At 39.2% G+C, this 16398-nt stretch overlaps 1 protein-coding gene across 2 annotated transcripts in view; it reads left to right on the top strand.

Moving 5' to 3' along the window:
* The window catches only part of tspan4a (tetraspanin 4a), a 163402-nt gene that overhangs the window by 26692 nt on the left and 120312 nt on the right, over window positions 1-16398 (top strand). The window contains exon 2 of one of the 2 annotated variants that reach the window (XM_038700589.1): window positions 6570-6649. In XM_038700589.1, the coding sequence (XP_038556517.1) occupies window positions 6587-6649 (63 nt within the window). In that variant the 5' untranslated portion in view covers window positions 6570-6586. Of the gene's footprint in view, window positions 1-5046; window positions 6650-16398 lie in introns of those variants that run through there. The other variant, XM_038700588.1, reaches the window with a different exon arrangement.

Genomic DNA, 16398 nt, shown 5'->3' with positions numbered 1-16398 from the left:
TACTTATGTATAAAAATACTGCACCACAAGTAAAAGTTCTGCAATTAAAATTCTATTATAGAATTTTATTATAATAGCAATAAAATGTACTTAAAGTATCAAAAGTAAAATGACTCATTATGTTGATAGGCTCTTGTTAGTGTAATAATTTAACATGACTGGGTCACTGTCAACATTTAAGTGTTATTTAGATGTTGTAGTTGGTCGAGGATCATTTTAATTTCTTCATAAACAGCTGGGTACTTGTTGAAGCATATTAATCAAACTGGTCATCCTGTATATTTTATATGCACAATCTTAATCTGAATAGTAAATAACAATAGCTGTTAAATAAATGTAGTTTTGTAAAAAAAAATACAATATTTTGATTTGAAATGTGGTGGAGTAAAACTATAAAGTAGCTTAGAGTGGAGGACAGCACTTTGGTGAAACCACCTTACAACTCTTCTCTCATTTATTTAAATCTAAATTTAGCCACAGTATTTAATACAATAATTAATCAACCTTAGACATACCATCTGTCATCTTGACAGGACTGGATTCAGGTACATAACTTTTAAAATGAATTAACAGCAAACAGCTGTTAAGCTTAAGTGTCTTATTCTTAGGAGATTTTAAAGCTTTCTTACTAATGTTTTTTTATTAACCTTGAAATTGGTTCCATTTACTATTTGTTTTACTTGGTTGACTGATTGTAAATGTTTTATGCAGTCAGGTCAGCTTTAAAAAGGATTGATTTAAAAGAAACTGCATCCTTAAATAAAGCTAAATCTATTACTATGATATAAAAATACATGCTAAATTCGTTCTATTCTTCCATTGCTATGCCAACAGTACTCAGCACTATCTCTCTGTGGCAACAAATAAACCCACCAATTTAGATTTCTGCCTGACTATTGTCAAGTGGGTAAGGCCACATTTTCTCTCAGGTGAATTTAGACACAGTCAAGGTCATAGTTTTTGTCCTGAACATTGTACATCCACAGAAAAACTCACTTTTCAGTTTTGTTGCCACTGTGCATCAAAATTACATCTGAATATTTTGGACTTGTCTAATATATCAGTTATTAATAACAAAACGACTGTTATTCGGACCCTGTGTTTATACCATTGTGTTTGAAGATATAAGGATTTTACACTTTTTTTATTACCTAATCTTGTATTTGCCTTTCTGAAATGCTGGTTTCAGTTATTACACTTTCATATCTCAAATATTGATGCATCTACTTTTGTTTTATTGTCCATAAATCTCTAGATTGTCAGAGAAGCCAATCTGCAAATGCCTCATGAGTGGGCTCGGTTGGGTATAACATGTTTATTTCCCATCAGAGCTGTTGTTATTAATCTTCATGGCTCTGATTCCTCAATGATCTTTGCTGTCATGCTGTTGTGAAATTGTGCTTTCAGTCGCCTCATCTGCCTCACACACAGCTGTGTTTTTGGAAAGTGACATTTTGACAGCACCTGAGCCTGGCAAATTCTCAGGTTCTGGTGATTAAACACTGGCCATGATGTGATATTCTGGTCTGCACATTATTCATGGCCAGACAATGGCAGAAACTGTTCAGTCTGTACAGACTTTCAGTAAAGCAATGTCTAGCAAGGTGTTTTGTAAGGAGTTTTAGCGCCATTTATTCTGCATGTGATGTTAAAGCTTTATTGATAAAGCTATTTAAAGGTTAAGTGTGTAATATTTAGGAGGATCTGTTGAGAGAAATGCAACATAATATACATAACTAGGTTTTCAGTGGTGTATAAAGCCTTACGTAATAAACCATGATGTTTTTATTACCTTAGAATGAGCCATTTCTATATTCCACAGGTCCTCTTACATGGATGTTGCCATGTTGCGCAGCCATGTTTCTACAGTAGCCCGAACGGACAAACGGCTCTTCAAAGCATGTTTCGTTACTAGGCTGAATACGTACAAAGAACAAGAACAAGAAGAACAACAAGTAGCGTTAGTAGTAGTAGTAGTCAACTGGTTTATTAGAAGTAGAAAAGTTTAGATAAATGGAGGCCAACACGTATTATTTAGCACAGGGCGTTTGACAGAGCGTGTCGGCTACTGTAGCTTATCCTGCCTGCTTGGAAAGGGAGGGTGCATTCAGGTGGTGTCAGAATAATCAGAATCTGTCTTTCCTCCTTAAATCTTTAAAGCAAAAAAAAAAAAAGAAATGTGTACATGTGACATCACTTGCACAATGTGCACAATCAATGCACATTCATATTTTGCAAATGTGAAATTTGTAATATGGTTATAACGGTTAGTTTGCTGTCCAGATTGAGATTATATGCTCTGATAATGCTAATCCAACACTTGCACAGTGAATGCACAGTGAGCTGCTAATTGCAATTCGCAACACTTACCACTAGATGCCACTAAAACTTACACAATGAACCTTAAAGCATGTTTGCAAGGAAAGATTCAAGCTACAACATTTTAACACTGTCGAAAACTATACCTTTCATTTCTGCATCCAGTTGTATTGCCAGTACAGTAACATGTAGAGGTGACATCACTTGATAGATATTTTGTCACCTGTACTAGATGACTAAAACTGGAGTTTTGAGGCTGATACAGAATTTACAGTAAAAAACAAAAACAAATCTTATCTTATCTATATCTCATTACATCTCATTACCTTGTGTATCATCTTGTCACAAGGTATCAAACAGTTATCTTGGGAAATGGCCTTAAAAATAAACATAATCGCCATAAGAAACAACAAATGAAAGCATTGAATTTTGAACAACAGACAAATGTTCATCTCAAGATAACATGACAGTTAAGATAAAGAGATATAGACATAACATGTTTTAACAAAACAATTAGCAACCAATGCAGCTCTTGCCTCTTCACAGTAAATGCTACCATTATGAATTCACATAATGGACGCTTTATTGAATTGTGAAGCTGTAACCTTGATTTTATAACATCTAAAGAGTAAACAGTATTAACATGAAACTTTCCAAAATAATAAAATCATTTCATTTCAGACTTTGAACATCATGCTGTGGTTGCATAAGCCAAAATTCTAACAGGCAAACAGCTCAAAATAATTTGCCAGTCTTGTGGAAAGCCATTCATTTCATAGGCTCAAATTGCTGCTGTGCACAGTGCAGTTATCATTATAGCCTGTTTTGTCATTTAGTGGAGACATTCATAGGATGCTTATATTCCAGCTTTAAACAAGGGAAAGCTAGCCAGATTCCTTCCCCTTCATGGCTGCATGGAGACCAGAGTCCACCTGACTGAGCATGTGAGTCGATTCATGTCCCTGTTTCACAGTGATTCATAAAGTACTTTAATATGTGCCACTATCTGTAAACCTTCAGTTTTAACAGAGATAAATTTCATCTTGTTGTGTATCATGTTTCCTTGAAACCTTTTTTTCCCCCATCTGTGTATTTGTACATGCTGAGGACATCAAAGCCGCCGCCACCCAGGGGTGCCACTGCACATTTACTTTATGTGCCGATTTATGTGTGTGTAAGAATCTGGGGTAGAGTTGTATTTGTGTGGATGTGAATGCGTTAGGTTAGGAGACAACATGGATGGCTGGCAGTAAGGTGCAAGCTTACTGCTAGCCTTACTGCTAATTATGTTAATCGCAATCCACTTGTGTATATTTTTTCCCAAAAGTGAAAGCAGATTTGGACATAACGGACAAATAATAAGATGAACCATGTGTTATATAAATATGACATATTTCCCCTATGTATTGTGATTCATCAATGGATAATATATGAATAAGTATACTATATAGTATGTAGTGCAGTGTCAAGCAGCCGCGCACAGTCACACACGTGTGAGAGAAAGGCAAAATAGCAAACTTTTTTATTTATTTGTACTTTTGCTATTTGCTTTGGTAATACATTTGTTATTATCATGTGATGTGCCTTCAAGTGTGGTCTAAAAATTAAACTATTTATTTATTTATTTATTTATTTATTGAATTAAAAATATTTGGTATTGCCCATCCCTATTAAGTATTTCCAGAGGACTACTTGGTGCATCAGTGCTATAATCATCTAGTTTTTGGATTTGGACTTTATTTAAATAAAGTCCAGAATATTTCTTATCATTTTGATATCGCCTTACGTTCAGAAACATTTTAGGAGAAAACACCATTAGCCCAACAGTATTGTCACATTCACTCTCCCATGGTGCCTCCTCCACGGTCTGACAAAAATACACACAGGAGACAAAACAGAATCCATTAAATACTTGATGCAGTTGTGAATAAAATCAGTACCTTTGCAGCTTTGAAACATTCTTGTGCACCTGTAAAGCCACTGACTAGATGGCTACCAGGGTATAGAGAATATGCAGTTATTTTGTGTGAATGTCAGCAGCGGTTTGTGCTTCCCAGTATGTTCGTACAGAGATATACTTCAGGTGAGCTATTTTTAGTGTGGAAATCTATGCTGAGTGCGGATACATGGATACTGTGTGACCCAAGACCAGGTCCAGAGGGACAGAGGAACATGACTGAAGCACAGCGTGCAGAGAGCAGCCTGGGTTGTGCGCAAGAACAACCTCTGCATGTAGAATGAGTTCCAGGCAGGATGCAGAGAGGAAAGGAGGAAGCACTAGTGCAAGTGCAGCAGGCTTCTCAGCACTGGTACGTTATTAACGCGCAAGGTTTTGTGCGTGTGCGCGTACATTGTGTGTCTGTGTGTGAGTATGCATATGTTAGTGTTAGATGGTCATGACTGGCGTGTGCACGAGGGAGGATGGGGCTGGGAGATACTGATTGGCTGTGCCTCTTGTAGGGTGTGGCCAGAATATGAATGACTGCTCCTGCATTTCGCGCTGCCAGGTTTTCGGAACAGTTACAAAGGAGGGATGGGGTGTTTGAGATTGTGCATGTGGAGGGGAGAACATCAGAGCTTGTGAGAGGAGGGAGGAAAGAAAAGGGGAGGGGGTAACAGAGAGAGAAAGAGAACAGGAGCTTATGAAGAGAAAGAGGGAGGGAGCTTCAGGCAACGAGGCTGGACTACCGCTCCAACACTGCAGTCTTTCTTTTGCTTCTCTAAGGAAACTGTCTTTCTCTTCTCCCTGCCTGTCTCTTCTTCTTATTCCTTCCTGTCTTGCTGCTTGGCCATGACCCCAGTGGACACCTTGATCTCCTTGCCCACCTAGAGAAGAGGATAGAAATTCTGTAGCGGAGGAGAGAGAGACGAGAAGAGGGGACACCGAACACTTTGCCTCACTGATGAGAATCTGGAAATTAATTAACCGCCGTCAGCAGAGAAGGACTCAGAGTGAGGAACAGGACGAGAATAAGAGGGAGTTGAAGAGGGCGAATTGCTAGATGTGTGAAAAGCCAGCTGTGGAGAGAAGCAGAGTAACCCCTAGACACTTTAAGAGACAAAAGGGACAAGTTAGGGCAGAGGCAAAAGAAGCGGGGGAGAAATTGGGCAAAGCAGCTATTCAACAGGGATACTAATTTAAGAAGCCAAAGAATGGTCCTCTCACATGCGTTATTCATCCTTTCATGCTTCATTTCAACCCTCTTCTCACATTTGTATCATCCTTCTCTCTCATCTTGTTTAGTTCATTTCTTTTTCAGTAAAAGCACATCGACAGCTGCAACCACATGCTGAACACTCAGCTACGATTTAGACCAGAGCTTAGCATTTCATTGTCAGTGGATGTGTGATCTGTTACTGAGTGAAAGAAGTTGATTGGCTGAAGCAGGGGTGCCATTACCTCCTGGCCAAAAGCACCTGCTCAGGAATTTCTCATGAGACCAGGTAGGACGTTTCTGGTTCATTTTGCCAACCCGAAGCAGCTGGAGAGGTCGAGTCAAAACCCTCTAGTCGTTTACCTGATTAAACCGTTACAAGATGAAACAGCAAACCAGCTTATCTCTCAGAGCATGACACCTGTGTTTGAGAGATTACAGAGAGGGACACAGGGATGTGCAGATGTGTATGTGTGTGTTGGGATTACTTCCTAAATACTCAGAATTACACAGGTGTTGTGGCAGGATTATGTAGAGTCTCCTACTGAATATAGTGGCACTATAGGATTAAAGAGAAGAACTCTAGTCAAGTGAATGGAAGGGCATTATCTTTCACAGATTAATGCAAAACAAGTGTGATCACACCTGGGGTATAATTAAATCAGCCATTCCAGGGTTTGGTAGGGGTTGTAATTATTATTTTGAGCTAAACTGGGGATAGGTTAAAATATTGCTCAAATCCATCTCTCGGCCCTTAGTGGAATAACTTCTGGTCCCTCATTGTAGACTTTGCTCCGACCTGAAATACACAGAGTGACTATCAAAGACTCTTAAAAGCTCATTCAACTTGCATAATGAGACGCTCAAGCACAGACGAGACTCCATACCGGCGTAGTCCCTCTCTGGACAGCAAACCTGACACACCGCCGTTCACTTCTGGGTTTCACCGCTTCAGTGGGGAATTTGAGTATAAGCGGCCACCGTTTGCGTTTGGCTTCCACACAACAAAGGGGCCACAGACGTCCAAGGGGCGCTATTCCCAGGGGAAGAAGTATGTGGTGTTTTACCTGGACCTCTCCTTCATATTCCTCCTAGAACTGCGGCGCTGCAGGATGGCTGAGGGTTGCATGATGGCCCTGCGATATGGAATGGTCTTCTTCAACCTCCTGTTCTGGGTGAGTCTTTTATCTTAAATTTTCCCATCTCTGAGTGTGTGTGAGTTTTGGGGATATTTCAAGTTTTGCTTTCTTGAGTTTTACATTTTGGTATCTCAGTCACTCTTGTTTAGAGCAAGATCTGTTATGTGTGTCTGTGCAACCAGAGTGATGTGAGAGGAGGGAGAAGGGGGGAGTGTGAGAAAGAGACAGATCATGCATTTAGATCATGTGTACAAAGCCCATTGTGTGGGTGAGTCAAGCTTTTTCTGTTCCAAATACAGTACTTTAAGTGTAGGTGTACGCTGTATTGTTTGCTGTGTTAAGTGTTTGCATATTTGGAGCTTGCATTGTGTGTACACTAGTTAACACCGCTACTGTTGTGCTGTAATTCTTCACCTACCTCTGCTTCACCCTCCTTCCTTTACAACAACACTTCTCAGCCCATTAAAGCATCTGCTGTCAATCTGCTCTATCTGGCTGATCGTATCTGTTTGCTGTGGGGACGTTTGAGTTTCTGTGTCTGTCTGTGTCTGTCAGTCCCACTCCGATAGCCCCACTACAGATCACTTTCATTTGCACAGTGAAGTCTGTCATGTTCCACAGCTGTGCTTCACACTGACAGATCTCGATCTACGCTTCATCTGGGTTTTTTGTCACACACTCCCTTTGTGCAAACCGTTGCCACTTTTCACACAGTTTTGCTGGCCTCTGTGGTTACTTTGCAGGGATTATTTTGATGTGTCATACTTCTGTTCTTATTGTTCATGGAACAAGATGAGGCCTTGAACTATAAAATGCAATCTAGCTGCCAAGATGCAATCTCCCTTGGGGAATGAGTGACCTCTTCACCTCCACATCTTCTGTCAGCTATAAAGCGCTGTCAATGAGGGATCGCAGTGTTCGCTATTAGCACTCTCTGTCTGTGAGAGTGTGTTGCCTCTGGGGATAAATAATGACCACATGACCACGCCAAGCTTTAGCCTCCTCCTGAGAAGCCAGTCATGTTATCCTCCAGGTAATAACAGTAGAGGTCTTCCAATTTAAAGTCTTTAAAAACACAGAGCCTTAGTAGCAGCTGAAGGCTAATGACAGACCTCAATGTCGCTACCATTTCCGTAGCAGTTTACAAGCCGTTACATGTCAAGTGGTTCATCCAAACCCAGAAACCCAGTGTTATGTTCCCAGGATGTGCAGGGGTTGCGGGAGTAACACATTAAAAATCAAATTACCCGAAACAAAGGAAAAAATCTTAAATCAAACAGGATTTTTTTTACAAATAATACAGAAAGTGAGAAGTAAACTGAACAGTCAGAAGTAGCAGTAAACAGCAGTATAACAGTAGTTCATATATTATGCACCCAGAAGAATGGGAAGACTATTTTTGGTTAATTGTGGTTCATTGATTATAATTTAACAGAATAATATACGTGTGTAAATCCAGTTGAATGGTCCAGTGACAACTTGCAGCTCTCTCCATGCCTTTTTAACTCCAGGTCCTGATTAGGTGATTATGGATAGATGCCATCAATCACTCACTGGAAGGGGGAGGGAGCAGTACCCTAAAGTGTGATTTATCCTTCTGCGTAAAATCTACGGCGTAGCCTCTGCGTTGCCTCTGCGTTGCCCCGTACCCTACGGTGTAGCCTGACGGTCACCTCCTCAAAAATGTAACTACATGTCGGGGCGACGTGGACCGTAAGAACTGTGATTGGTTAGCTGGGTAGCCCTGCAATCCCTCCGAGCAGACAGAAAGTGCTCTGTACTTTGAAGTAAATTGTACTAGCGGCCAATCCAACGGCTGTAACACGGTGAATCAATCATCCGTTAATGTTATATTTTATATTGATGTTGCTCTACTGGCACCATGACCTAAACACTGCCACACTGTTACTAGCTACCCTAAAACTAGTTAAAGAAGCTAGTGGTTAGCATGCATCCCTAATCTGTTAATTCTGTCACATGTTTTAAATCAAGTTCTTTGAGGTATAAGTGCTAAAATAGATGTTTTAAAACACAACCATCTTTATTTTGCAAACTTTATTTTCCAAGTACTTTTTAGCAATATGGAAAAGCTGTATTTACACCTTTAAAATGTTATGTCTGTCGTGCAGGAAGTGTCTTTCCAAAGTCAGCAACAGGAAAAAAACCTGAAGACCTGGGTAGTTAAGGTATGTGCAGTGACAGCTATGACTGGAATGACAAAAAAATGTCACTAAGAGAAACTCATACAGGAAAGTATAAGGATGAAGACAGCATACTACAGAGCTGACTGTTAAACTGACATATAATCTCTGTGAATTGCAGAGAAAAAATAAATACACCATAGCAACGAGTACTTAGCACCAAAATACATCAAATACAAGAAAATCTCACCAATTACCACTTAAATTACTGACTAAACCCAATGACAGTGAAAACGTCTTTTATAACATATGCAAGATCCCAACCACACCAGGGGAGCAGCATCAACGACAAAAATAGTCAAGAGCAGAATCAGTCTGTCTGCCAAGTGCAGTAAATGTACAGGAAGTTGTCACATTGCAGATACGTATTGACAGCTAGATTAGAAAGTGACAAACTGCACACACAAACAGAGAAAACCTTCAAGTGTTAATATCGATATATATGAATATTGACACTGTTAAATTTATACAATTTTATTGTGCAGGTGGAGGGACAATGTGACATATATATATATATGTAATGCCTGTATGTGGCGCTGAAAGGTTTGTGTCTGAGCTGAGCTGTGGTCAGCGTGGATTCGCCAGGGTGAAGGCAAATGAAAATGTCAATAGAAACTTTCTTAAACCACTCCTGCATCCTGATCTACTTCTCTGCTGTCCGTCTCTGTTCTCACCATGTACCAAACACCCATATTTTCACCAAATTGCTAGATTTACAGCTTCCATAGGTTTCCAGTCTGGTTATCTGTTTACCTTTGTCACACCACAACTATGTTTGCTAAAATGAGATTGTGAACCGTGTCATCATGTACTACAACTACAATATGATGGAGTTACCCCAAACTGGATGAAATGAAAATGATGAGTAAGAGTCCTTGTGGAGGATAAACTGTCTCCCAATGGAATGTGTTCAGGTCAGATGAGCATTTGAGTGTTTTAGGATTGAAGACAGACCTCCTTCCTCTGTCTTCCTCCCAGCTTGGCATCACACAGCTCCCACTGGTGTTGATCTTTGAAACACCAATGGCTGGATTCATAATTGATCTCTACTGATGGTTTAACACCATGTCATGCCAGTTTTGACGCTGCTTTGCTTCAGCTTGTCAGAAGCAGTTGCAGCCGACACCTTTCTGTCCAGTGCCAATTATCTGCTACCTCCAGTACAAAGCAATAAAATTCATTTATTGAAGAATGAGGACATGTTGATCTTCTAAGAATTTCATAAAAATGTCAAAAAGGGCACTTCACCAAAAATTGTACAAAAAAATGTTGCTGGATTTTACTAAACTTTTGCTATGCACCATGTGATATGGTTTTACTACTGAAGTGTTTTGTTGGCTACTTAGTTTGTTTCCAGTCTAATTAAGTGATTCTATCAATTTATCTTTTGCATCGCTGTTCACCATAAAGCATAAAATAATTAAGACTAATTTCAAACCCCTTATGGGGGGGAAGTAGGTACTGTGCAACGAAATTCCATTTGTTAAATATCTAGAATCTCTGGAACATCTAGAAATATCTAAATTTTTTTTGTTCTAAACTTAATGCATTAGCATAAAATCTACAAATGTATATTTTGTTAGAGTCTAGAGAGGAGGAAACAACATGGTTTTTGTTGATGATTAGAATTTGTGGAAGTTAAAATTTACAAAGTTGTACTTTCAAGCAGTAAACAAGCTCATGACACAGCAGCCAGAAGTGTCAGGATTTTCTGGGAAAAACTGTCTGCTCGTGTTGGCGTCACTGACTAATTTGTTCTCATGGGAACTGCAAGAGGTCAAGCAGTCAAACTGTGACAGGTTGGTGAGAATGGTAGTTATGATTGAGGTCAGAGCTGCTGGTCTGCAGCTACTGAAGGAGCCGTGATGATGGGAAGAGATGACGTCTATATCCAATGAAGCAATCTCACTGCTATCCTGCTCCAGAAGGGATTCTGAAAAGCCCAGCAAGTTAGAATCTAAATGAAAACTTTAAAACAACTTTCCGAAACTTGGCAAGTGTTGAGCTTTAAAACACTTCTGTTTATTACTCACATCTGTAATTTCTATTACTTGCAATGTTTTATTTATGATGTGATGATATTGTTTGAAACACTTTTAAGGTAAGACTCATTGTTCTATTTTTCCACTGAGTTTTCTTCCTTAAAAGTATCCTTTTATTTTATTTTTTTAAGGAGCAGACTGGTTCAAAGTTCGTTTCACTCTGATCTTTGTACTTCCATTTAACTAACTATATGTTCCCAACATTCAAGTTATGTTCTCAGCTGCAAAAACTTACCATCTCTGTTTAAATTAAACTAGGTCATTTTGCAGAGTTGACAGCTCAGACAATGCTTCTGCTAATAGAAAGGGAAGAGAGAAAATGGGGAGAAAACACAAATTAAGTGGTAATTATGCATCAGAGTCCTTCTGAGTGAGTTAGAAAATGAGCTGTTAAACTGCAGTGTGTTTGTGCTGAAAATAGATTTTTAAAATCAGATTTTTGTCCTGGAGTTTTAGATTTTCACTCATTTTTTAAATATCAAAATGAACACCAATGTAGCTATATATATATACATATATACATATATATACATATATATATATACATACATATATACATACATATATACATACACATATATACATATACACACATATATATACACACACATACAGTGAGGAAAATAAGTAATCCAGAAATCACAATGTATGATTTTTTAACTATTTATTTGTATGATACAGCTGCAAATAAGTATTTGAACACCTGTCTATCAGCTAGAATTCTGACTCTCAAAGACCTGTTAGTCTGCCTTCAAAATGTCCACCTCCACTCCATTTATTATCCTAAATTAGATGCACCTGTTTGAGGTCGTTGGCTGCATAAAGACACCTGTCCACCCCATACAATCAGTAAGAATCCAACTACTAACATGGCCAAGACCAAAGAGCTGTCCAAAGACACTAGAGACAAAATTGTACACCTCCACAAGGCTGGAAAGGGCTACGGGGAAATTGCCAAGCAGCTTGGTGAAAAAAGGTCCACTGTTGGAGCAATCATTAGAAAATGGAAGAAGCTAAACATGACTGTCAATCTCCCTCGGACTGGGGCTCCATGCAAGATCTCACCTCGTGGGGTCTCAATGATCCTAAGAAAGGTGAGAAATCAGCCCAGAACTACACGGGAGGAGCTGGTCAATGACCTGAAAAGAGCTGGGACCACCGTTTCCAAGGTTACTGTTGGTAATACACTAAGACGTCATGGTTTGAAATCACGCATGGCACGGAAGGTTCCCCTGCTTAAACCAGCACATGTCGAGGCCTGTCTTCAGTTTGCCAATGACCATTTGGATGATCCAGAGGAGTCATGGGAGAAAGTCATGTGGTCAGATGAGACTAAAATAGAACTTTTTGGTCATAATTCCACTAACCGTGTTTGGAGGAAGAAGAATGATGAGTACCATCCCAAGAACACCATCCCTACTGTGAAGCATGGGGGTGGTAGCATCATGCTTTGGGGGTGTTTTTCTGCACATGGGACAGGGCGACTGCACTGTATTAAGGAGAGGATGACCGGGGCCATGTATTGCGAGATTTTGGGGAACAACCTCCTTCCCTCAGTTAGAGCATTGAAGATGGGTCGAGGCTGGGTCTTCCACATGACAATGACCCGAAGCACACAGCCAGGATAACCAAGGAGTGGCTCTGTAAGAAGCATATCAAGGTTCTGGCGTGGCCTAGCCAGTCTCCAGACCTAAACCCAATAGAGAATCTTTGGAGGGAGCTCAAACTCCGTGTTTCTCAGCGACAGGCCAGAAACCTGACTGATCTAGAGAAGATCTGTGTGGAGGAGTGGGCCAAAATCCCTCCTGCAGTGTGTGCAAACCTGGTGAAAAACTACAGGAAACGTTTGACCTCTGTAATTGCAAACAAAGGCTATTGTACCAAATATTAACATTGATTTTCTCAGGTGTTCAAATACTTATTTGCAGCTGTATCATACAAATAATCATCTAAAATCATACATTGTGATTTCTGGATTTTTTATTTTTTTTAGATTATGTCTCTCAGTGGACATGCACCTACAATGACAATTTCAGACCCCTCCAGGATTTCTAAGTGGGAGAACTTGCAAAATAGCAGGGTGTTCAAATACTTATTTTCCTCACTGTGTATATATACACACACATATATATACACACACACACACACACACACACACACACACACACACACACACACACACACACGGCATTAGGTATATTAGTAGTGTAATTACAGTTCTTTCTCCTAGAATAAAAATGTGGAACAAAACCATTACTCAGTCTGAATTTGGATTTCATGCTTTCATGTCATTAAAAGGTGCATCAACTTGCAGATTGTCATGGAAACAAGTCTTTTTCGAAGCACTGCATGAAAAGGAATCACAAGGTTTGAGTTTGTATGTGTGCGAGTGTGTGTGTGCGAGTGTGCGTGTGCATGTGCGCTTAAATTCTATATGTCACACACTTTGGTGCAAAAAAGGTCCACACATCTCACTCAAATTGGAATCCAATGACTCTTTATTCACTCTGGGCTACAGTCAGATACTCTTGTGTTAATTCCCATTATTGGCAAGTCTGTGAAATAAGCTCAGCATTCTGACCTTGTACATTAGCGTCTCTGTGTGTGAGAGCAGCCTGGGTATCACTTCTTCCCAGACAAAAAGAAAAGAAAATATGAAAAGAGAGAGACTGATTTCTGTGCTCCAGGACAAATGCTGATTATTCCCTAAATGTAGCAGAAATGACTCCACCATAAAATTGCAACAGTGGGCAACTCAAAAATATGCGACGATGCACAACACTAATCGTCTTCAGCGGAAACCACCACAGAGCTGGAAAAAGCGCCTGAGAGCTACAAAATACCAAAATAAGACTTCTCATTTACAGGCACTTTTTAATTAATCTTGTTAGCACAAATGTGGCTTTCCGCACCCATGCGACAGCGGGGGTGAGCGGGACAAAGAAGAGAAGATATGGAGAGAGCAGGCAGAAGATGTATACTGAAGATGTGTTTACTTGTCATCGCAATGTAGGTCAGAGCCCAACGGAGAATCCATAGATTGCCAGAGCTGTGAATGGGTTGCATCTGTCTCCACTGATTTAGCCAGATCAATAGGAATTGTCTTTCTACTGATGTGAGATCTGTCAGCCCCGCCCAGCCCAACCCCAGCCAACGCACATTGATTTGCACCAGGACTAGGGGGACGTGCGTGGCATGACTGGTCCAAATAATCGGCCTGCAGTTTGCATTTGCTGAGTTTGCCATGTTTGTGCACAAAGCTCACAGGCAAGACTGTCAAACGCACATTCGATTGTGGTGAAACTTCTGGAAATGGGGGAAAAAAACTGAGACACTGGGGATGACTTCATAATTATAATGTTTAGAAGTGATGACATACATTTTTGTGTCCAAACCTCATCAGCACTTTTATGTGTCATGTTAGTGTAGTAGGTAATGCTGGTATCTTTAGTTAGTGGTGAATAATATTTCAAATTAAATACATCCTAGAGACACCAACCTTTATATTCTGACAGATTTTGTTGAAAATATCCTTTAAAAAATCTCTCCAGGGTTTTTATTGGCTCAGAAAGAGGCTTAGGTGGTGCATCAGTGAGACTGCTCTGGCTTTATCGTCGCTGCCAGTTTAATACTGAAAACCCCTTTGAATCCAGTCTTCAGCTTTTATAGACACCCGATTTTGGTTTTGCCATAACACTGACCTACTTGAAGCATTCTTTAGCTTTTTAAAATCCAATTTTCTTTATGTTTCCATGGTTATAAAAATCAAATCAGTCACACAAATGTGTCTGTATGTTATGAAAGGATTGGCACAATTTCTTGAGCGACTGTAAAAGCAAATAAGTTTTTAGGCTGACTAAACCATCATAATGCTGTGATAAATTAGACATGTTTGTCCTTTGACCTTTAGGTTAAAATAGTAGCAGAAAATACATTCTTCTACTGATCTATTTCAGTATATAGAGACGAAAATTTGTTCATATAGATGTTCCATCTATATCCTAAAAAACATTTAAAGTTGTTCATGTCATTTTTCATTCATTAAAAGTCCCCTGGAAGTAAAAAGTATGTCTGTAATGAGATTCAACTGACTGAACAAACCTGATGCAAAGCTGATTTCAGGTCTGTTTTTGCAGATTGTTTTTTTGCTTGCCTGTTTCCTTGCAACATTACGCTGAGTTTTTGCCGACTCACTTAACACTGTTGCAAGTTGCACTGATGCTACTGCAACATGATTTGTGCCCCTGTGTGCTGCAAACTTACCTAATATCACAGTAAATTCTTATTACTCCTCAAAAAAGCTAAATACATATCTATCCAAGGAAGGTTAAAATCAAAGGCAATTGGACTCAAGTATCTTCTGCCAGGTCTTTAACCTGGATGACCGAGAACCTTCACAGACAAATAGCTTGCTGAAAGTCACTTTTAAAAGTTCAATTCAATTCAAGTTATTCAAACAGGCAAACATAATGTCTATGCTTCAGAGACTTAGGTATATGCAAACATAAAAGTACAAGTTATATATTTATTTGGTGTTAGGGAACTTTACAGTAAAGAGGGAATAGATGATATTTTGGAAACATTTAAAATATCTTTTTAATACACATTTCCCATAAAAACAGGCTGATATTTATTTGGTAGATTTGTATGTATAGAGATTGACCAAAGCTTGGCTGGTTGATTCATTGATTGATTTTATTATCCCAGTGGGAAATTGGTTTGCAGCATTTGCACAAAATTCAACACAACAAAAACATACATAGTAAATCCGCACATGGCAAACTCCCTCAACAAATAGTACACAATACTACACAGCACCGTCCTGCAGTGCATATAAAAGTACAAAAATCCAATATGGAGGTGGAACCGCACAACAATACACAACACAATTTACCATTATGATGACTGACAATGATTATGGTTCAGTGATTAAAGGAGTACCACAGGGATTCAGTACTGTCATACAGATGGGGAACTAACAGGAGACAAACAAGATCAAAGCAGCCAACCCTGTGTCCTATACCTTATGTTGTTATTTACTACTAATTCGCAACAGCAAATACATTTTGGGAGATCCATACTGCCACCAGATCTTAGTTTTCATCAGCATAATTAGGAAACATTTTGATTAAAGTATCTGCCAAATTGCAAAATGTTCACTTACAACATATTTTAGTTGTTTTCTCTACAATATCCACTTGTTGGTACTAAAGTATAATTAATCCTTATGTTATGGTTATGTTTGGTTTGGTTATATTTAGGCACTCAAATCACTTGGTCAAGGTTAGGGAAAGATTGTGTTCTTGGTTACTTGCAGAAAACGTCCTGTATGTTCCTACGACTGCTGTCCAATAAAACATAGTGTTTACTTCATAAAAAAAATAAATAAATAAAAAGAAGAATGAGATAAAAATGACAACAGACCTGGATGAGATAGACACATGTGCAAGTTGTTGTAAGTCTACGTACCGAAACGGCTCTTAAATCAATATACTGTATGTCTTTGACTTGACATGAAAAACTTAACTGCTTCTAACAACAA

This window comes from Micropterus salmoides, unplaced genomic scaffold, assembly GCF_014851395.1.
Source record: "Micropterus salmoides isolate LMB-PRFRI ecotype aquatic unplaced genomic scaffold, ASM1485139v1 Ms_hic_scaffold_6, whole genome shotgun sequence".
Classification (NCBI taxonomy): Eukaryota; Metazoa; Chordata; class Actinopteri; order Centrarchiformes; family Centrarchidae; genus Micropterus; species Micropterus salmoides.
This window is presented reverse-complemented; position numbering and strand designations above follow the sequence as displayed.